This window comes from Sylvia atricapilla, chromosome 5, assembly GCF_009819655.1.
Source record: "Sylvia atricapilla isolate bSylAtr1 chromosome 5, bSylAtr1.pri, whole genome shotgun sequence".
Taxonomy (NCBI): Eukaryota; Metazoa; Chordata; class Aves; order Passeriformes; family Sylviidae; genus Sylvia; species Sylvia atricapilla.
The window spans coordinates 49,047,284-49,069,903 of record NC_089144.1 but is presented as its reverse complement, the minus strand read 5'-3'; the positions used below and the strand labels follow the sequence as shown (position 1 = coordinate 49,069,903).

At 42.7% G+C, this 22,620-nt stretch overlaps 1 protein-coding gene across 1 annotated transcript in view; it reads left to right on the top strand.

Annotated features, from left to right (window-relative positions):
- The window catches only part of ETV6 (ETS variant transcription factor 6), a 122,477-nt gene extending 102,009 nt beyond the window's left edge, over nt 1-20,468 (top strand). The window contains 6 exon segments of the mRNA XM_066319458.1: nt 847-899; nt 901-1,390; nt 14,233-14,375; nt 16,717-16,768; nt 16,771-16,816; nt 20,006-20,468. Of these exon segments, the coding sequence (XP_066175555.1) occupies nt 847-899; nt 901-1,390; nt 14,233-14,375; nt 16,717-16,768; nt 16,771-16,816; nt 20,006-20,111 (890 nt within the window). The 3' untranslated portion in view covers nt 20,112-20,468.
- The last annotated feature ends 2,152 nt before the right edge of the window (nt 20,469-22,620 follow it).

Below are 22,620 nucleotides of genomic sequence, written 5' to 3'. Positions count from 1 at the left end.
GCTCTGGTGGTGCTTTCGTCCTTGGCAGTAGTTTCCCAAGTCGAAATTGATGGCCTTAGCTAACCTGAAAGTTTGCACTGGCAAAAATTGTAATTTTGTGAGAGGATTGTTAGTTGTTTATCTCCATACTGCTGTTAAGCATCACAGCTGGGAAAGTGTGTTCATGCTAGAGTGATGCTAGAAGTCCTCCTGCTGAAGACATGTAAGTGCTTATATGGTACAATCCATCAGTAAACACCACAGACTAAATAAAAGAAGATGAAAATATACTTATGAAGATGTAACATGCTCTTAAAATCAAGTAGGGATAAAAACTAGGGGTTTTTTAAACAACCTCGTTCATACTTCAGACTGAGTTATTTTCTACCTTGACCTAAGCCTCTACCATCTAAAACTTAATAACCAGTATTGTCCTGGAGACATTTTCTCTTTTTTTCTTTCCTTTCCCTTTTCTTTCCTTTTTTCTACCTTACAGTGCTCATCATGGTAGTAAGAGGAATGACATGGAGAGACATGAGTGGCAGGAGATAAGTTTCAAAAAAATTGTGCAGGGACACAGCACAGCTAAATCAGAGCTTACTTTCTTCACAAGGGTTCAGTCAGCTCTTCAAAATGGGATTTCTCTTAGTGTGTTTCCCAAGGAACTGTTGTTGCATGGTGGTGGAGGGAGATTGTTTCGCTGTTCTCATTCTGCGTAGAAATAATAACTATCTGCATTTATGCAGTACTTTTCTGGGCATCTGTAGGTCACACAAATAAAAAACATTTGCAAGCTGTCAGCAGTAGGTCCTATACCTTGTTCATAATATAGAAAGTCTGTATTTGGGGACCTTTTTTTGTCCACAGATGGCTTTGTGCAGAGACCCTCGAGACCCTCGGCAGAAGCAGTCCACCACAACCCCCCCAACCATTGAACTGTTGCATCGCTCGCGGTCACCCGTCACCAACAATCACCGTCCGTCGCCAGACCCCGACCAGCGGCCGCTGAAGTCCCCCATGGACAACACCCTCCGTCGCCTGTCCCCGGCCGACAGGGTGCCAGGGACAAGGTACCAGCATGAGAACAACCAGCAGGAGCCCTATCCTCTCTCAGTGTCCCCAATAGAAAACAACCACTGCCCACCTCCTTCCGAGGCGCTCCAGAAGCCCTCCAGCCCTCGCCAGGAGAGCACCAGGGTCATCCAGCTGATGCCCAGCACTATCATGCATCCTTTGATACTGAACCCCAGGCACTCCGATTTCAAACCACCAAGGTTGTCTGAGGATGGGCTGCACAGAGAGGTCAAGCCCATCAACCTGTCCCACCGAGAAGAGTTAGCTTATATGAACCACATCATGGTGTCTGTCTCCCCTCCCGAGGATCACGCAATGCCAATCGGCAGGATAGCAGGTAAGGGACATTCTCTAGGCTACACCAAAGTTGATGCTCTTCATTCATAACTAACCATGCTTTGTTTTAAGTTTCTTCTTTCCTTTTGCTGCTCTGTGACATCAAGAGTTTACTGGCATTCTGCAAGTTTCACTACATCTGTGGCTTAGGCAGTGCAATATTAATAAATGAGTTTCATGATAGGTAAGCAGAGGTGCAGAATGACTTGCCTGTGACCACAGAACGTGTAATTGGTATTGAAACATTTGCATCCCGACACTCGCTGCCTCTCCACCCACTAGCAATCCATTCATTTCCCAAGATACCTATCTCTGAAGCCTTGTTCTGCAAAGAGAGAGTTTTCCAAGAGTTCAATTCACATTAGTTTCCAATCCTATGGAAAGAAGGAAACCCTCTGTCAGTAGCCTTGGAAATAATGCAGTATCAAGCCCATTACGAAGCTGGCAGAACTTATTAAATACCACCTCGGAGTCCTACTTCCTAGCCTTTCCTGGGCTTCTCACATCAGGATTGTCCCTTTTTACAGAAACAAGGTTGGCTTTGTCCCACACAAACCACAGGCATTGTCTCACTTTTGTTACCGTAAATAACTGACATCACAACAGCTGAATCAGGAAGCTGAGGTTACAGAAAATGTTTCTTGTACTCCAAAGGGAACTGTAAATAGGGAGAGGGGGAAGGGGAATCCAACCACTTCAGAAATACACTGGATGCCCCAGTAACCAATTTCTTTTGAGAGATGTAAAAACATACCACACCCAGAAAGATTCCATGCAGTTGTGTCAGCAGTGACCTAGTGTGATCCCCAGCTCCTGTGGGGTATTACATACGTCCACAGAGCTACAAACACCTTGTTCTTTTTTGTCCTTACATGCCTTAAATTTGTTACAGATGTGGTCCTGCCTCAGCTTTAATGAGGAAGATTTTCTATTTCTTAAGATTTGCCACTTTAAATTCCAAGATACATATCTTACCATCTAGTCAAGATCAAGCACAGCAAGGACCATGATCTAACTAACAGAAAGATGAAGTTAATCCTTTGACATTTTTCCCTGGCTGACATTTGTCTCACTCCTTTTGATTTTTATTACCCACAAAATTCTCAGCAAATTAATAAATATACTTTAAAGTTATGGCAGAGAAAATATCCTACTGGTCCCATCACTGGAGATTGCCTTCCCAGAAAGTGTTGTTGGGAGATCAAGGTAGTTAATCTTTATTTTCCAGAATAAAACATTTTTTACTTTGAACTTAGGAGTTTTCTTATACAATTGGGGAATCTTTGGTTTCTGCACGTTGTTCAGTGGGTCCAGCGACACCAGCACCAGTAATTCCCATGTCCTTTCTATCCCTATGTTGTTTGCAGGGCAACAGAGCTCAATCCCTTGGAAATCTAGCCTAACACTGTTGCTTGGCAAGTATGTGTAGCCATTAAAAATGTTATCCAAAGGCTATACCTGCAGACTTAGGTGCTTTCACTTGCAGGCCCATGGCTTTGCTGAGATCCGTAAGCAAGGATGGCATACCTGAAATAGCTGGTGAATTACTTCATGCCAGAAAAACCTGGAGTGTGTTCAAGCATTTGGTTCACATGTGGGCAGTGTTTATGGCCCAGAGTTGGGGAATTACAGAGCTCGTGGTTAGATTGATTAGATTTCTGCTGATAAATTGGCCAGTGTGCTTCCATCAGTGCCCAAGTCCTTTAATTGTAAAGCTCACATGCCTCATTTGCTGTTACAGGCACAAGCTACTGCTCCTCTGGTGGATTGTAATGGCCCCTGAAGTGTAGAGACACCCTCTAAAGAGCTCACAGCTAATTTAAAGGTGATAAAAACTGGATTACTACCAACCATTTAGATAGCCCCTGCTTCATCCTTGAAGTGAGCTTCACTGGAGCTGTTGAATTCAATGGCAGCATACTTAGGCCCCTAGAAAGAAAGTACCTTTCTACCTGCTTCCCACCCATCTCACGCTCTTGCCCAGTAAGCGTGATTTCACGTTCTTTTTTATGTCATCATAAATGTATTTTTCATCTCAGTGTCCTACCTTTACTGCCATAGTTAACATGGAGGTGCTTGACCAACCATGCTTGCCACTTCAGTGTGAGAGACCATGAAAGGTGTGAGACGTGGCCTCTTAAACTGCAAATGTACATCAATGCAGATATATTCTTAAAAGGGCTTTTTAGAAATCACTAACATTACTTCTGTTTCTTGATGAAGATGATTGATGGGTTGGGCAGTGGAAACATTACCAGTAGTCCAGTGCCAGAACTGAGTGCTCAACTGTTCCCATTGTTGAGAAGAGCCTTGACTTCCCATAACTTAACCACTTAAGGTGATTTTCAGGGGAGATAGTGATGAGGAGCTACTAGGGAAGCCTGGTGGGCTGCTGACTAAAACCTTTAGGGCTGTGTTCCAGAGCATCTTCTGTTCCCAGCTCAGATGTTATATATTGTAGAAAGAATTTTCTCTGGACTTAAGACACCTCACAGCCTCATTAATCTGTTTACTTGTAGATTGTGTTTATAAATGCAGCATGCAATTAGTTGGTGCTGAAAAAGAAAACAATGTTTTTGCTTGCTGCTATACACAAATGCTCTCTTTCAGGAGGTCAATCAATACAGCTCTGGACTTTCTGTCAGACAAATAATGACCTCTACTGACTAATCTTTTCCTATCTTTTTTAGTAATGCCATTTTCAAAATATTTCATTTTACTGGTAAAGCACTTTCCCTTTTACAGCAAAGGATTTCAAGTTGAAGGTCTTATTATCTTTTCATCTAAGGCCATTTAACAACTTTTCTAGGAAAGCCAGAGGCATACAGTATCTTTATATTACTCATTAAGGTGACATATATTATTCATCATTGGCTAGAGTTGATTTTGAAACTTATGATTAGCTGTCTTCTCAACACGATACGCACAAGTCTTTGTGTAACTTTGTCAGAACTGGAGATCATCGTGTTGAGATGACCAAGAAGGCAGGTTTGCACCCCCTGTAAGACACCAGGCAAGAGATAACTAAGTAAACTCAGGCATCAGTAGTCATCTAGTTATCATGTAAAAATATTTAAAATACCTCAAAAGGGGAGTTCAGCAGAGCAGTGTCATGGAGAGTTTTCCCTACTGGAACTGCTAATTCAGAGCAGCAACACTTTTGGTAGCCAGGTCCTAACCTGGACTCTACCAAGCAGGCATTCTATATATGGCTTAGTTTTAGCTCTGAATTTTTTTCTAGTAGTCAGTCTTGGTTGTCCACAAACTGTCTCCAGGATGTCTCTCTTTGTGGGGTGAAAATAGATACCTTTTGTTCTCTCTCTCTCTCTTTTTTTTTTTTTTTTTTTTAACACAATTGGAGTTCAGATCAAGGGGGGCACCTCAAATTCAGCCCTTCTGCAGGCTGGAAATTCTACTCCCCATGAACCTCTGACTGTGAAGGTTTTGTTACCAAGTGTTTTAGGGCTTTGATATCTTGTAAAGGGTATTTCCCCAACATGCAAGAGGCTGTTATGGGACTATCCAGCTATAACAGGTTTGGTTTCATCCTTACCTTTATCCCATAGAGGTTTGTTTTAGAAAATTCCAATTAAGCTAATGTCATGGTGGTATTTACCTCACTTTTGATTTAGTCACATAGACTCATTAATACAATTCTGGATGTTCTTGTGAAGGGAAATGCATTGCTGAGCAGGTCCCTGAATTTCCAGCTCTGAGCTGTACAGCTTTTTCTATACCAGCTCTGAGACTGAAAGCTGTGTTCACTAATCCACAGCATGCTGAAATCTAAAGGCAGATGAGTCCTGTGCCTGGTGTTATCTATCAGCAGCCTGCTGCTCTTATCAGCTGGGTTACCTTAGCAACTGGACCGTATCTGACTTTATGAGCTGCTGGATTTGTTTCTTCCCCTTCAGGAGTCTGAGGGAAAGCCAGGCAATGTTTAACTGTTGGGAGGCACATTGTCTACCACTGTACTGGTTAGGCCCATAAAGCCATTGACTGCTGTTGGAATGAGGATAGACAAGATTCTTACCCTGCCAAAGTCATGACAGGGGAGCTGCCTCCAGATTGCTCCTGGTTTGCCTTAGCCTCTCAGTGTGCCACACATCTGAGAGTCCAGGGGTGCAGGCATTAACCCCATGGATCTGTGGCAAGGCATGTGTGGCATCTCAGTAAAAACAATCTGATGGCCGAACCAAAAATGCAGTCCCATGGTACGAGCACATCAGCTATGAATGACTCACATTCTACTAAAATCTACAAAACAGCACTTGGGATGGGCGTAGGCTCTGAGCATGGGGAGGTCTTCCAAAGGGGGGTTAGACTGTTTTGTGTGGGGACAGAGTTTGGAGGAGGAACAGAATCATGTATTCTCCTCCTTTGTTTGAAAAAGTTACTCGTGGGGAGGGGAAAAGACAGGAGGGGACAGTGGAATATCCCTTTCACAAATACAGTGCTTTAAAAAGTGCAAATCAACTGGTACTTTTTTTCTGTTTTTACTCAGGAGTTGGGCTGAAAAGCTTTTAAATGAGGATAAGAAAAACTCAGATGATTGAGCTGTCAGATTTGTAACACAGAAATTTAGAGCTTAAACATCAAAAGACACCAAACTTCAAACCACTACACTTCAGCAGTGTCTCCTCACTACTTAGCTACTAGGACCAGATCCCCAGTGCCTACATCTGCTCCAGATGTGTCTGTGGACCTTTACAACTGTGTCACATTGTAGGATAATGTGGATAATAATAATGTAGGATAAAAAGTATCTTCGGGATACTTTTTAACTCATATACCAGTAAAATCCTTTGTGCCAATGTACCACATTAGTTTATTATTTATAATGGGTTACAACACATTAGTTTCTTTTTCTTTCTGTGTAAAAGCTGTACAGGCACAGTTACTATGCAATGGTATATGCTAAGGGTAGGAAAGGAGGCAAAGACCAATTGTGCCTCTGTAGTGAAGAGGGTAAAAACCAGCATCGAAGCACAGCTTAGAAGTTACAGGTTTTGTAACTGATACTGTTGGCCCCCACAGAAGGGCTGGAAAAAATGATGAAAAAGTTAATACTGGGTGTTATTGAAAGGCATTTAATGCAGACATCACGCACAGTTAGCCACAAAGGTAAATCCCATTTAATTCATCTGCTAACTTGGTATGATGACATCACCCACCTAGTGGATTGAGGGAAGGTGGTGGGTATAGTGTTCTGCATTTTAGGGAGGTTTTTGTATGTGTGGAGTTGCATGGCTGTGGGATGAGTGCGTTCCCAGTGCACTGGGTAAGGAACTGTCAAAGGGTTGTAGTGCATGGGGCCACATCTAGCTGGCAAGTGTTCCACAGGGCTGTTCCCCTGGGCTCACACAGACTTTGCGGGGCAGCTTTGACAGGATAGTCACAGCAGCTGAGCAGTTTCAAGTTACAGCCTGGCAACCTAGAGAAAGCCAAAACAGTGGTTCACTTTGGCAATTTCTAAGTTGTAAGTGGTAGGGGTTCAGTAGCTGTTTTCCAGGGAACTGACCTTCCTTCCTGTAGGGCTCATGCAGTTTGGAGCCTTGCAAGAATGTGAAAATCATGGTGTAATGCTGGCCTGTCACTCCAGTTTGGATATGACAATGATAATGTCACTGGCCTTGTTTCACCACTTGCCCTTGCAGTCATGTACACTTTTACATTTCCACTACATTACATGTCTCTTGAAGCCCCTGTGGAAAGCTCTCCAGACTGCTGGAGAGACTGAAGTGTAGATGAGTCAAGCTCATAGAGCTCACATTCATAGAAGCTTTCATTATAACCTTGAAGTCTTCTTAACATGGCATTAACAATTAATTTCAGCATGAAAGTGGGCCCTTCCCTTCCAATTCAACTAATGACACTCAAGCTCAAACAACAGCTGAATAGTAATAGCTTTGATAGGTGGTTGTGGATTTTCTGTGAAGTGTCTTCCTTCGCACCTGTCTTCATTCTTACTGCACAGTTACAGGAGCAGAAATTGCAGACAGGGCTTGTTCAGGTCTGCTCAGAAGACAGAACTGACCAAGCCAGAGGAAAGGTCAGTAATTTAGATTCATTCTTCCTCATTGCTGTACTGCAGCACCCATTTACATCCCATGGCTATACAGATAAGTGGGTTCAGAGTACCCTAACCATCCACTGAGGTCAGCAGGACGTTACACCTCTTTTAAGAAACTTGCTTTTTAATGAAAGCAGGTCCCTTATTTTCCCTGTATATTAAACACTTCCTTCAGGCTAGAGTTGTTTCAGTAATTCAGATTTTCTTCTACAAAGCAACTTGGATCACTTTGAATCCTCTTAGTTAAACCAGGAGAACACACTGTTTACAGTGTTGACACCACACTTCACGGTCTCCAGAGACAGGCTTATTTTAACTCTGCCTTTAAAACCAATCACTTGGTGACAAGGAGCACACATCAGTTTACATTAATTCAATGCAAACCGTTAAACTGGTAAGGCTGTTTTCCATCTCCCATGAGGGAAGGGAAGGGAAGGGAAGGGAAGGGAAGGGAAGGGAAGGGAAGGGAAGGGAAGGGAAGGGAAGGGAAGGGAAGGGAAGGGAAGGGAAGGGAAGGGAAGGGAAGGGAAGGGAAGGGAAGGAAGGGAAGGAAGGGAAGGGAAGGGAAGGGAATCTGATGGACAGGTTGTGAGGTGTTTGTAAGAAGTGCAAGAGACAGGTAGAGGTTAAATTTCTTTTCCAGTCACTGCCTTTCATGAGCAGTAAAGCTGAGGAAAAGCCAAAGGAGAATCAGAGACAGGTTTCTTTAGTAGGACCCTTTTCTATCATTGTGGTTGTAGCAGAAAAAGAACAGCACTTGAAGATAGTACTGAAAAAGCCCATCTGATTGGTGGGGATGAGAGGATGGAGCAGAAGAATGGCACAGGAAGAAAAAGACTGGTTTTAATACAACAGTCTTTAGCTTTCCAGTCTTCATCTATCAAATGGTCTTTGACCCATCCATTACATATTCATTGTGATTTCAGTCCTCTTTTCTACAACCACATGAGGGTGTGTTTTGGATCCTCCTTCCCTGTACAAGTTTTTATTGCCAAAGACAGAGCTTGGCCTCATCTTGCTGTGTTATTTTTACAACCTCACAGCACAAATGTTAGCAGCATGACACTCTCAGGTTTCTACTCTCTTTTTGCTGATCTCCACTCAGCATTTGGGTTACAAGACAGAAGCAACATACAACTGTTGTATTGTGTGATCTGGCAACCCTCTTACTCAGCCCCAGCTTGAATTTACTGAGCTGAACAAACAGTTGTCTGTCAAGAGGTTTCTCCACAAAGAAACATTGGCTTTACCCACAGCAGTCACCATGCTGCTTTCAGCAGCAACGTTCATAGAAATAAAACTATTTTCCCTCAGTGACCTGGACATGGATTAACAAACACTGATCCATCTCAGGACTGGTCAGTACTCCCCCCGGCCTCAGAGCTGTTTGAACCATTAACCATGAGACTTGCTTACTTTCTCCTTTTAGTTTTGTCTGCTAAAATGAATATGTCATGGATAGATCTTGAGGTTGGACTGTATCTCAGCACAGCTCCTGCAGCACGTCTGTTAAGGAAACTCCCCAGTCAGACCATTCCTGGGATGCTGACAGTGGAGTTCCCAGTGTCAGAGACTTTCTGGAACCAAAGGCCCTTCCCCAGCTCCAGTGACTGTGAATTACATCACTTCATCATTTTGACACCGTGAGCATCACCGTGTTGTCTTCACACACACTTCAGGTGTACTTAGAGAAACCAGAATGCCAGGGAACTTCCAGGGTTCTGTTCATTAGTTTCAGTTGTGAACAGCTATTGTTTGCTTCACTCTGAACAATGCAGCTGAAGCACAATCACCTTGTAAAACAAAGGGGGCCAAGCTTGGGAGAACTCTTCAGCTGGTAGAAATCACAGAACCATTTAAGTCAAATGATATCATGCTGGAGAGATTTTAGGCTAACCTACACAGCAAGGGGTAAAGCCTCAGCTGAAGTCAGAGGGGAGTATGACAACGTTTCTTTGGCATCTCTTCCTGTGTGGAGCCATGTTGGGTTCCAAGGCAGTCATCAGCCAGATCAAATACTTTGTATATAATGCTCTCCAGTGCAAGATGTGGGTGGGTCTCACAAAACATTTCTGTGGTTATGGGAGGGTTTTTGGTAGTTGCTACATGAGGAGGGCCAGCTCTGCACCATGGGCCCCATTTAAACAATAGAGGGCTCAGATACAGCGTGTGCTTCAAGTAATATTTCGGTGCAGAGAAATGTTATATCCTGAACAAAAGAGGTCTTTAGCATGCATATGCCTGTATTGTTAACAGCATTATTTAGTCCTAGGGAGTTCAGATGACAGACCTCTCACTACTGCAACATGAAGATGACCTTGGCCAAATGATACTGGAGAAGTCATTTGTGATGGCTGGACAAATATCAAAATACTAGGAACCTAAGATCTATAATGTTTCATTTACAGATCATTCTGAGATAGTATTTCAATTCTAAGGGATATTTATTACTATCATATAGCTATTAGGAAGTATTTATATGCCGGTATTCTTTAGTGTGTATTCAGAAGACTGCCTAATCAATTAATAATAACATGATTTTATTAGCAGGAGTGGGAAACTGCTGCCTCTTGGACATGTAGGACAGTGCTTATGGCAGACAATTTGAGAACCAGCTAAGTACTGTACACCTTATCACTACCTTGTGATAAGGTATCACTACCTTGTGATACCTATAAAAGTCCCTCTAGAAGCATTAGCTGCAGGAGGAAAGTTGTGGCCATATCTCTGCATTTGAAGCTGCAGTTTGCCCTAATTCCCAGCTAATTACATAGTTCAGACTCACTTAGTATTATAGCTGAGAAAATGGTAGGGCATGGAAATGCCAGTGTTTAGGAGCCCTTTCCACATTGCTGGGCCATTCACCACCTTCCCACTCCAGCTACATCACCTTAAAGCCTCCCAGTCCCAGCTCTATTCACAGCTGAATCTCTGTACCTGCAGACTATACAAAGTCCAACTATGTGAGTTCACTTTAAAAAAAATCCTTTGTGTGCGCTAGGGGGAAATGATGTTTCCCTGTGCTAGGGAGTCATAGTTGCTTTCTAAGTAAGCTTATTTTAGCCAAAATGCAGGAAATCGCAGCATGCCCAAACAATTTCGGTACCAGCCCTGACTCAACTCTCCGACTGAATCTCCTACACTTTTAAACTTGCTTGGCCTCAGCAACATCCATGTGCTTTCTTGCTATTATTCACTAGCCAACACACACCCTGTGGAGAGTCCCCTGATGCAACAGCTCCTTTGGAGGCCTTCTGACAGCCAAGGAAGAGATTGAGTCTTCATGGAGTCATTTCCACCATCCAGGGTTTCTTCATACAAGTGATTGACATTTACAAAACAACCATCCACGTACAATCCTTCTCTCCATTTCCTCTATCCTTCCTAAAAATACACATCACACTTTTGACCTTCCTGGAGAATGCAGCTTTCTGTGTCCTACAATCATAGAGCATCCTGAGTTGGAAGGCACCCACAAGGATGTCAAAGTCCAACTGCTGGCCAAGCACAAGGCAGCCCCAAGGATCCCACCCTGTGCCTGAGCACATTGTCTATCATCTCCAGCAGCCTTTTGTGGAGGTGCCTCTTTTCCTAGCAGAGAAGCTCCTGTTAAAAGGATTTTCTAGCATTGCCAACTTCTTGGGTTTTGACCAGTTGCACAGGCCTGCAATGGGGTCTAGTCCAAGTTCATTACAGTCTCTAAGAGTTACCAAGTAGCCTCGACTACATTGTCTCTGTCCTATTAAGATGGTCTCTCTGGTAGATTATTTAATTGTTGATCCTTTGTCAGTCAGGGAGAACCCTCTAGGACCTCTTTTTTTTTTTTTTTTTTTTTTTTACTGTGCAATCCATTGAGAAAGATATGTAGGGCAACCATTTCTGGTTAAAAAACAAACAAAAAACCCTTGAGTGCCTGTGCTCAAATTCCTAAAAGTGTCCCAGGTAAAACTAGAAGGAAGGCAAGCTGCTTTAGGTCCTGTGCAAGCAGAGCTCATACATAACTAAAGTGTGCTGCAAGCATCAGCTGTTCCAAGATAACAAACTGTGTGTGCTCAGAACTCTCAACTCTGGGGAGAGAAATGCAGTGAGCCTGAATCTTTTCTACTGGTGCTTAATGCTTCTTATTTCCTATTTGCAGTGGCTTGAGACACAGTTACCACAGTTGCCCTAATGCTCAGTAAATTACTGGAACTGAGTCATATATCTGAATTTGCTGATAGACAGCCATATGGTTTGAAATCAAGTTTTTAAGTGGTTGTAGGAACCAAGCAGAGTTTTCAAGGATTTTCAGTTATATTGTTGAAGCAAACAGCAGTCTCAGATACTCGGGTGGCTGGGATTTTTTTGCAAATTCCACCAGCCTATTTAATACCTCTGCAAGTCTGAGCAGCTCAGTCAGTTGAGAATATGGGATGGGGCCCCTTCATCACTTCAAATTTTTCTTGTGAAGATCTCAAGATGCAAATCTGATTTCTTCTCATTTGAGGTGTATTATATTCAAGCTTAGCCTGAATCCATCCTAAAAACTAAGTGAACAATAAAAAAACAAATCTGCACTTGAATCCTACCTCTTCTTAGCCATCTGGAGCTCTCTTTGTTTCCACCTAAACATCTCAGGTTGATTTTTTTGTGTGCTTCTTCTGTTTTGTGCAGGAGGGAGGCCCCCAGGAGGTGTGTCTGAATTTGAGAGAGATTAAAATAACATTGCCTATTGCAAATAATGAGGTGCAAGTAAAGAGGAGTGTAAATCTTATCTCTGCAGAACTGTAATATGAGCTATAGGTGCTGTAATTGGAGGTTGTCTGCCCTGGGTTGACATTCAAGAATATGACAAAGCCTGACATCGACTGGCCTCTGCAGGAGCACCATCCCTCCAGCTGACCCCAGGGATTCTTGCAGTAAAAAAGACATTTCCTATACATTTCTTGCATTGAAAGAGTTCTAGAATGAATTGCATGTGTGTCAACGAACCATTTAGGTGGAGGCTTACTACCCTTTTATCTGAAAACCTCCTACAATATTAAAAAGCACAAACCAGAAGAGCAGTATAATCTCCCTTGAATCATAAATAAAGTCTAGAAAAGAAGCTTTTTTCTAATGTGTATGTGTGTGTGTGTGTGTGTATGCATGCAAAAACATTGGCAGAAAGGAAATGTAAGAATTGTGTTTCGTGAATTTGTGAGAGGGGGGATGACAGAAATTCAAGTGGTACTCTTCAACCTTCATTTTCAGACCTCTCACTTAGCCTGGGGAAACTAGTGCCCAGGTTTCATTTTTTAAATTAAAACCTAGAAAAATCTCAAACGGGGATGGACATTTTTTCTGTAGAAAATGTTTTTCTGTGAAAAATGTCAATGAAAAAGGTTTTTCCAAGCAAAAAGTCTTGTCTCTTGCCTTTCACATTCCTCCTCGTGTCGATGTCATGGATGAGGTGACCATCAGGGTAGGTTTCAGCTAGAATGGGAACTTGCATTTTTTGCTAGATGTCATCTCTTCAAAACAAATTTCTGCATTCTTGGTGGGACTGACGGGGAAAGACTAAAGCAAGGGCTGTGGCAAACTAAGTTCTGGCTTTAGAGACGCTGCTGGTGTCAGGGATACTCTTTACAGTTTGAAAGTGGGACAATAAAATCTCTATCCATTTCAGGTATGCTCACTGAACATGTTATTCATATCCTTTCCTAAAAAGTTTTATATTCTCATGTCATGATCCCCCTTGTAACATGTATCAGCCCCAGACAGACAGACAGGAATAGAAAGACAGGCTGACAAAGATCTATTTTAGCACTCAGAAGCTGGATTTCTTTGGTTGCCAGCCCTTGAACAACTCTAACAAGCCATTTCTCAAAGGCTGGTATTACTTTCAAAGTAAAATGCAACCCCACAGCCACCTTAGAAATCTGGATAGCTGAGCTGTGAAAACCGTGTTGTTTCTGACAGCAGCAGTACCCCCAGCACTGTACAATTCAGTTCCACATTGCACATTCCCTGTAATTCTGTGCTGTGCACACACATTGCAAACAGGAAGTAGAAGCAGCTCAGCTCTTGGCTTCCTCAGTCTCAAGAGACTGCCATGAAACTGAAAAACACTAAACTAAAACTTAAGTGTCTGTTAGACCTTTAATTAGCGACCTAAGGAGTGTTTGCCAAGAGGAAATTTGAATTCAATTATCCAAATAGAAAGTATTTAACCTCTCAATAGCACTCAAGTAATTATAATACTTAGTGTTGTTTCTTTTCAGGAACCTTGAAAAGTAAAACAGAAAATCAAATTGAAAATGGGAGAAGCTGTCAGTTTTACATCACATGGAGTCTACAAAGGCAAGCTATAATATTGCCCATGCTTTAGACTCACATGTTAGCACAGAAAGGGGCAGCCTCAAGCAGGGGAGAGCAGGTTGCAGGATTCGTGATTTCTCCACTTAAAACAGCCAGCAACAGCATCAGGGCCAACAGTGTGAGCTTTATATGCTTCAGTACAACCATAAACACACAATTAAGACCAGCAGGTCCCCTCACACAGCTTTTGATGAGATGGAGATGCTCTGTCAGTGTCAGAACTGGGATGCATCAGGAGAGGCTGTATATTCCAGCCCATTTGGCAAACATTACTCAATACCAGCCAAACCATTTTCATTTCAGGTCACAGCACCTGTTCCAGCCCTGATCCCAACTGTCCTTTCACTACACATTCACCCAAAAAGTTTTCCAGAACTAATCCCAAGGAAAAAAAAAAAAAAGTAATTATTTTCTTGCTTCTCTCTTCACAGACTGTAGGTTGCTTTGGGATTATGTTTATCAGCTGCTTTCTGACAGCCGGTACGAAAATTTCATCCGATGGGAAGATAAGGAATCAAAAATATTTCGGATAGTGGATCCCAATGGGCTAGCCCGTCTGTGGGGAAACCACAAGGTAAGGAAGTAACACAGTTTTCCTCCTGCAGCACTTTGCCTCTTGTAGCATCACAGGATTCAGTATAAATGGGGGGAAAGAAGAAAGGATGGATTGTAAATTACTGCTGGAAAACTGTAGTCTTTCATTCTGCGTACTCTAGAAATACAAAGCATCCATCCTGAAGCACTAAAACCTATTCTTCAAATAGGGAACTTGTTGGTTTGGTTTAAAGGCCTTTAGTTATAAATGCATGTAATTATAAAATTATAAGGAGTGCAAGAATTAACGGTCCTTCTCTCTCAAGGCATCTTATTTCTTCTCGAAACCTGATGCTGAGGATATTCTGATGAGAGATGCAATTTACAAGGAGCTCTGTACTACAGAGCAGGAGCTTTCTGTGTTCCTGTCTGCAGCAACTCCCAGATTCCACATGCTGCCCTGGGACAGACACCAAATGCTGCAGGATTATGTATACTTCCTTCTAAGAGGGCAGTTCCTGCTTTATTCTCTGGAAAGCTATTACTGATTTTTACAGTTTGGGGCTGAGTTATGTATAGATATTTCTGTATACATATAAGTATATTCATATGAATGTATGAATAGTCAGCATGGATATACAAAAGGGAAATCATGCTTAACCACTGTGATATCCATCTACAACAAAATGATTGGCTCAGTGGATTCAAGGAGAATGGTGGATATAGCTTATCTTGATTTTAGAAAGGCTTTTGAGACTGTCTCATAGCAGCTTCAAAGACAGACTAATTAAGTATGACCTAGACAAGAATACAGTGAGGTAGATTGAAAACTGGCTGATTTGCTGGGCTGAAAAGATGATGATCAATGGCACAAAATCCAGTCACTAGTCATTTTACCCCAGGGATTGATTCTGGGGGCAGTACTGTGTGCCCATTAATGACTTGCATGATGGGACAGATTCTCAGACAACAGAAGACTGGGAGGAATAGCTGACACACCAGAGAGCTGTGCTGTCATCCACATGGTTCTGAACCTGCTGGAGATACAGAATTTTATGAAACTTACTAACTTACCCAACCTGCATGTTAATAATTGGGCCATGCCATGATGTCTCATGCTGGGTGTCTAAAACTGAAGCTCCTTCAGACCACTGGCCACTTAGGCAACACAGTGGCCTTTCAGCATATAAGAAATGGAAGAAGCACACACTGTTATTTCAGGGAGGTTCCCAATGAGGAGTCTAGATTTTGCAGGGAAAACTTTGTCCATGTTAGCATTCCATTGCCACAGCAGCTCTTGCTGTGGCCTCCCTTAGCAGAGTTATTGTAGTCAGGGCAAGCAGAGGGGGTCTGCTCTTGCTGAATGTTTTAGGCAGGTGGATCAGTGTCTTTTGATGAAGCCAAACTCCTGACATGGAGGCTCCCAGAACAAAAACATGCTTCTACTGGTTCGCGTATTTTGCCCATGGCGAGGTGGCTGTTTACACTCTTGCACACACAGCTTTGCCAGCAGAGTTGTGTCTCTGCTGGGAGTCTCTGACACACAGAAACCACTGCTCCTTGGACCAGAAAAATGCTCTTCGTGTAGACATAACCTAAGGGGCTGATCCTGCTCTTCCAAGTCACTAATTTGGGGGCTCCCTACAGACAGCTCTGACAGTGCCCATCAGTTCTGCTTTCTGACACTCAGCTCCAGCAGGGCCATCTCCTTTGGGGCTTAGGAGGGTTTTAATGAATCATCTCACACTTCAGTATACCTCAGTGCTTTGGCCATGGCCTTTGGAGCCAACAGCTCCCAGAATAAAGAGGAGGATCTGTCATAGAAGCACAACCACCCAACTGGCTTCTTGATGTACACCTGTGTAATGAGGAGAAACATGCTGTCAGTCCCCACAGTGCTCTGTGAGCATTAACTAGTTAATGCAGGGGAATCCCAGAGGAGCAGTGCCCCAGGCAGGGATTGATGACAGATTCAGCCTATTAGCTACTACTCCCAGGCTTCTACAAAAGATGTTTGCATTAAGAACAGTCCTGTCACATCCCACTTGGCATGAGCATCTCCCTCCACCTAATGCCTCCTCTTGCAGTTAATTAAGTCTTTTGTTATCTGTGTTCCAAGAAACTGTAGAAAAACTTGCTTGGAATTTTTGTTAGACTCCTTGCTTAAATTGCCCTGAGTGGAAAGAGACCCACAAAACTTTGATGATGAGGGCTGTGGGTGCAGAATGGGCCTGCAAACAGCAAAAAATGGTAAGTGTAATTCTTGAACCGTCTTTGTTACTTTAGGTAGCGTGATAGTTCTGCACCTCATTTTAGGGCTTAGGAACGTTTTAATGAATAACTTCACCACTTATTTTCCTTTTTTCTTTTGAAAAAAACAGAACAGAACAAATATGACCTATGAGAAAATGTCCAGAGCCCTACGTCACTACTACAACTAAATATTATCCGGAAGGAGCCAGGACAAAGGCTTTTGTTCAGGTAATTTTCTTTCTTTGCCATTTCTTTCTATGGACAATTATTTTTGAGTAATGGAGGATGTAATTGTGTGGGATACCTCATTGCCACACTTACAACACAAGTGAAGATGACCATACATTTGTAAAAGCTGTCTAGAGCAGTGCTTCCCAGCTTTCAGGGCAGCCACACCAATTTCAAAAACACAGGCCTGTCTCAGTGGTCAGTGGAGACAGCAGAAGCCTTTTCACTGCTTCGTGCAGGCTGTGCCATTGTTTAAGACCTTAGATAAATGATTCAGCCAAGCTGCTGGAAAACCCACTCCAAATGGACTTCTCAAACACAGCTGCCAGTGACAGCTGAGCTGGAATCAGGCATTTCCTCAAGGGTATTGCAGAAGAGAGCACTTGATGACCATGTCTTTGGTGCTGCCTTCAAGGAAGAGAGGGAGCTGCAAGAGCTGTTCATAAAACCCAGTGCATTGGGTTGAATGACACAACCAAGAATTTAGGAAATAGAGCCTGAAATAGCATTAAAAGGGACCTGCTTGTACAAACTTGAATGCAGATAGCACAGATTGAGAGTACTCCAATTCTCTTCAGACAACACCAGCAATCCTAGTGCATGTCCGACCCTCAGAGCACTGAACTCAAACCCAAGACTGCTTTGCGTGGCCTGGATCTAGCTTGGAAATGATAACAATAGGAAGGCAATCTTGGAATTTGTTTTCTTAAATAGCTAACAGAATTGCATTAGCATTCAAACTATCTTCAGGTGAAAAGGTTCTGTGGGATGACTTGTTTATGTCACCTCTTAGAAGGAAACATAGGTGCAGGAAGTAGAGTGAAGGAAAGAAGCAGTCATGGGCAAAGCCAAGTGCTCGGTGGTAGTTTTTTTTCTGGTGGAAAGTTAAAACAAGATTGCTCCATCAGTACCAAAATACCTGTATCTCTGTGGTCTTTTTAAAGACTGCACTGCCCTGGGGAAATTCCTGATGCGAACGCTGAATGTTCTCTTTAAGCCTTCCCTTCAGTGGGGACATACACAAACAGGAGTCCATCTCTTCGCAACCGGGCTGCCTGTTTTCTCAAAACCATTGTAACTTAATGCCCTTGGAGACCTCAGTTCCTCTGTAAGACTTTGGCCAAATTGACCAACAGATTCAAAGGTCACCAGAGAGGATAAAACTTGAGCTATATAAACTTCATTTCCTTTGGAAACTGGGAAAAAAAAAAACCAGCAAAACATTTCTTTGCACAATTCCCAATAAAAACTTTTGATGTTGTTTTCTTAGACCTATTTATATCTGAAGAGAAAAGAACAGCTGCAAAAAATCAAGTCACTAATGTGCCTTTCTTGGCTATTCCTCACAAGCACAGAAATAATAGGAAATGTGACTTAACGTGCAGGCATTTGTCATCTGCAGATATCTGTATGGAGCTTTAAGTAAGATGGAGTCAGAAAAGGATTTCTAATAGGTTGGCTGGCTGTCTTCTGCAACAAAATAGGTCACAGATAGTATTCTTAATTTTCATGCAATTCTGGGTTGGGTTGTTTGGTTTTGGGTTTTTTTGTTTGTTTTGTTTAATGTAATGAAATGCTATTAGAAGTACCCACACTCTGGTTTTCTTTATGTGACTTGAAGCATAGACCAGAAGGAATACCCAAAATCCTGCAGTGCAGCTCACATTTATTGGCCCATGCCCCACATGGAGAGGAGGAGGGCATTGGGACCACTCTGTTTTGATTTCATCCTCATGCAAGATCAACAAGACAGTCACAGGGTTTAAATCAGGGCACAGTCTGGCCGTGGGCTTTGATGCATTTTCAGTGTAGCCAGGCACTGATTCACCACTCCTGCATATGAGTTTTTCACCACCCTAACACTGTTTGTAGCAGCAGCATTTTTCCAGCAGTGACACAGCAGTGAGTCATAGCCCTTTTTTTTTTTTCTTTTTTTTTTTTTCTTTTTTTTTCCTAAATGCATATGTGCACATGATTGCCAAAATTAGAAGGGATGGCAAAAGGTCAGTTCCAGGCTATGCTGTGTGTTTGCTGAGAGGCTCCAGCAGTGAGCATTCTGAGTCAGTGATAGTAACAAGACTCCTGTTTGTTGGTTGTTTTTGTTTTCACTGGGGCAAGGATACTGAGCAAATCATCAACCTGAAGTTACAATTAACACATTTCTTAAAGCTGCATGTTAACCAGTACGTTGTTAATGAAAGACTGTGAAATTTCGTACCACTTCCAGCATAAACATCTTTCATCCTAATTTGTCCAGAACTGCTTGGGAGTTGGAAAATTGATTTGTGTTGAAACTAGGATTTCGTCCTTCCTGTGCCACGCTGTCTTCCTATACCATTAAACTGAAAAGGAAAAAGCACAGCCTTTCTGTGCTACCTCTGTGCAGTAATACACAAAATCATCCTGGCAAAACCCAAGACTTCAGAATTAAACTGCAGGCTGGTGGATGTCCTTTCTCATTTCCTGCTGCTGCCGGTTTCCCCAGAGGCAGATTGTGTCTCCAGCACCCTGCAGACTTACAGTCTTGAGACATGATGCTGGGAGCCATGGCATTCATTACAGAGGATGCTGCCTCACTGCAGTCACACTTGCTACAATCAAACAGGAAGAGATTGTCTTTGCTTACAGTTCCCTAACCCAAAACGTTTTTCCTTCAGGGCTTTTTCCATTGCCTGGAACTTGTTCTGTCTTGGACCTTGGCTTTTTCCCCTTCTGTTCCTTTGGTGTTTTGTATTCTCCTCACTCACCTACACGCAGGCCTGCACAAACCAGTAGCCCTGTGCCTCCCCACACTTTGCAAGGGCTTGTGCTTTGAAATATGCTGATCATAAAGACCTTTCATGTCTCTGTCACCAGACACCACACATAAGTGTACCTGGGCCAAGCTGTCATCTGAGTGACAACAGCACAATATGAGAAAGAGGAAATAAACATAATTCTTTAGAAAAAACTATGGGGTTTGGTTCAGATTTAGGCTTTCAAGAAGCCAGAGTAAATGCTGGTGATTTTTTTGTTTCCTTTCAAGGTATGGAGGAGGAAAGACACCTGGGGAGAAGCTGGGAAATACTGAGGCTTTGGGAGGATACAGCAAAGATTATCTTGGGAGCTGTAGAGCTCAGGGGTCTCAACAACTTGATGAAGATAAAAGCTGAGACCCTTGAGAAACAGGCTCGTTCCTCTGTTTTGCAGGTTCATGAAGACCCCAGACGAGATCATGAGTGGCAGGACAGACCGCCTTGAGCACCTTGAATCCCAGGAACTGGATGAACAAATATACCAAGAAGATGAGTGCTGAAGGAAACGGGTGCACCACCTCTGTGGGTCCAGGGGAGAAACATCTGCCCAACGATCAGCACGGTTTGGGAGGGGAAGCAACAACACAGGAGCAGTTCTTGAGGTCGCTGCTTAGCTTGAATACCACACAGGACCTGAAACACCTTAACAAAACAAACTAACAGGCAGAAGTAGTGCTGCAGGAAAGCAAGCAAAGGGAGAAAGCCTGGACTTACGCACTACTTCACTGTTCCTACAAAGTCTCCCTTGAGATTTTTCTTTCTTTTTGGTTTGTTTTGGGGTTTTGTCTTTTTTTTTTTTTTTTTCCCTAATAAACATGCAGTTTGACTTTCTTTATCTCACATAGGATAAGACATCAGATTATGCTTCTTTTTTGGTTTTTTGTTTTTGGAAGGCTTTCCTATGGAAATAGAGTGCTCTTATTTTCTGTGCAAGTCTCATGACACAACACCGCATAAACAATAGCAACACAGAAGGGATTTGCTCAAGGCTTCCAGTTTGCTTGGATCAATTTATATGTGCTGCCACTGGGAAATGTGTTGAAGCTACCAAAAGAATTTCTCACACATACCTGTCAAATGAAGAGGAGACACCCTTCACATGTAGGCTGGGCTGTCATCCCAGCATAGCTTGGGCTCAAAAGAGTACTCCGAGTGGCTGATAACTGCTGGAATATGGACCAAAACCAATCACCTAAGTGCTCCAGAGAGGAGAAAAATAAATGTGACAAACCTCTGCAAGGGACTATCAGTTAACATTTTCCCTCCTTCTAGCAAAGAAGTGATAGAATGGAGCAGGAGGAAGGGAGGGTGGGGACAAATACATATATGTGTGTATATATATCTAAAAGTTCCATATATATATAAATATATATGTAATCCCCCCAAGTATATTCACAGTTGTGAATTTCAGTTCAGTGTTTTCTATAAAAAGGGAAGACTGAAGCTCTGTAATTACAGAAGAAAAGGGGTTTCTCATACCTGCAAGCAATTTTGGGGTGAAAGGTGAAGGACTGTTTCTTACATCATAGGGAGAAAGCAAAGGGACTCATCACATGGTTTGTATTACTCAGAAGCCTCTCCAGGATCATTTTGTGCTGCTGGAGAGGTAGATGATTCACCACTCTAAAAGCTGATGTTAGAGAACTAGAGACCAAATAGCTATATTTATATCTTGTAATTGATTTTGGCTTTGTTTTGGGATTTGGTTTTTTTTATGCCTCCCACTGCCCTCCCCCATCCTACAGCACTGCCATCAAGGAAGCTTGTCCCAGCTTGCCTGTTTTTAACGTGATTTAAGACAAGAGAAAAACCCTACAGCCGTGTTGCTTTCTTGTTTTGGGGTTTTGTTCTGGTTGCAGGGTTTCTCCATTTGGTTTGCTGCACTGAGGTGCTTGGCATGAGGCAAAGAGCTATGCCTAGTTTGGTCACAGAAAGCTCGGCAGTCCTTGATGCCCAAACAAGAGAAACTGCTGGCCTGTTTCATTTCACAGCTTGGACCACCAGGACAGGAATGTCTGTGGTGTCCAGTGATCCATCAGCAGTGGTTCTTTGAATGGAAAGAAGATCTAGCAGCAGAAATGATGTTTGCAGAGGGAGAAGGTGCATAGGGAAACTGCAGGAATCACATGGTGCCTGAAAGAAAGCACGTCCACAGCAGTGCACTAAAAGCAGAAAGCCTCTTTAATGGAAACATAAAAGAAACTAGATCTGGAAAAAAATCAAAAGGCTAATCGAATCCATTTCAACCAAAAACAAGGTACATTCCCATGATAGAGCTCTTATCAGCTATTAAACCAACATGACATGTGATCTTTCTACGTATTTAACAAGAGGGTTAATCTATCCAGAAAAAATGGCACTGAGCAATGAACAGTGATTAAACAGAGATAGGCCAGTCTCACCAAAGACTTAATATTGAGTCACAGGTTGTAGAAGGAACAGCTTTGTTAAAGGCGTAGATAAGCATCATACAACAAGAAGAGATTTTTCCAAGCCAGTATCTGATGAGGGATGACAGGGTGTACATTTCTCCCTGAGCTTTTCCCAGCCACGTTTTTCTATAAAATCACAGTAAGTTGCAAGTCCCAGCACACGATGTACTTGATCTGTTCTGCCTCAAAATAATGGACAGGGGAGTGTTTTTCAGCAGTGTGTTACCTGTCTCTGTTGTGACTCTTAAGTCCTTGAAGCTGATGAGGTGTGAGATTGGGAGACACTGGAACTTCAGTAGTCACACATCTGAAACCTAAGGTCCCTTGAGATCAAGGGCCCAAGGAGTTGCTCTGTCACATTGCTCAAGGGCCCCCAAGTTGCAGCCAGGTCTCAGGAGCTGGAGTGGTGAATTTGACAGATGGACTGTGATCAGAAGTACCAGTGTAAAGAAAGGCTCTGGCTGGATCCTTGGTTGTACAGTGCTAGAAAGAAACCAAGTTTTTGCAGAGGATGATTCATCCTCTTTGCTGCTGTGGTCTAGACAACTGCATAACTGCATTAATTTTTTTTGCCTGC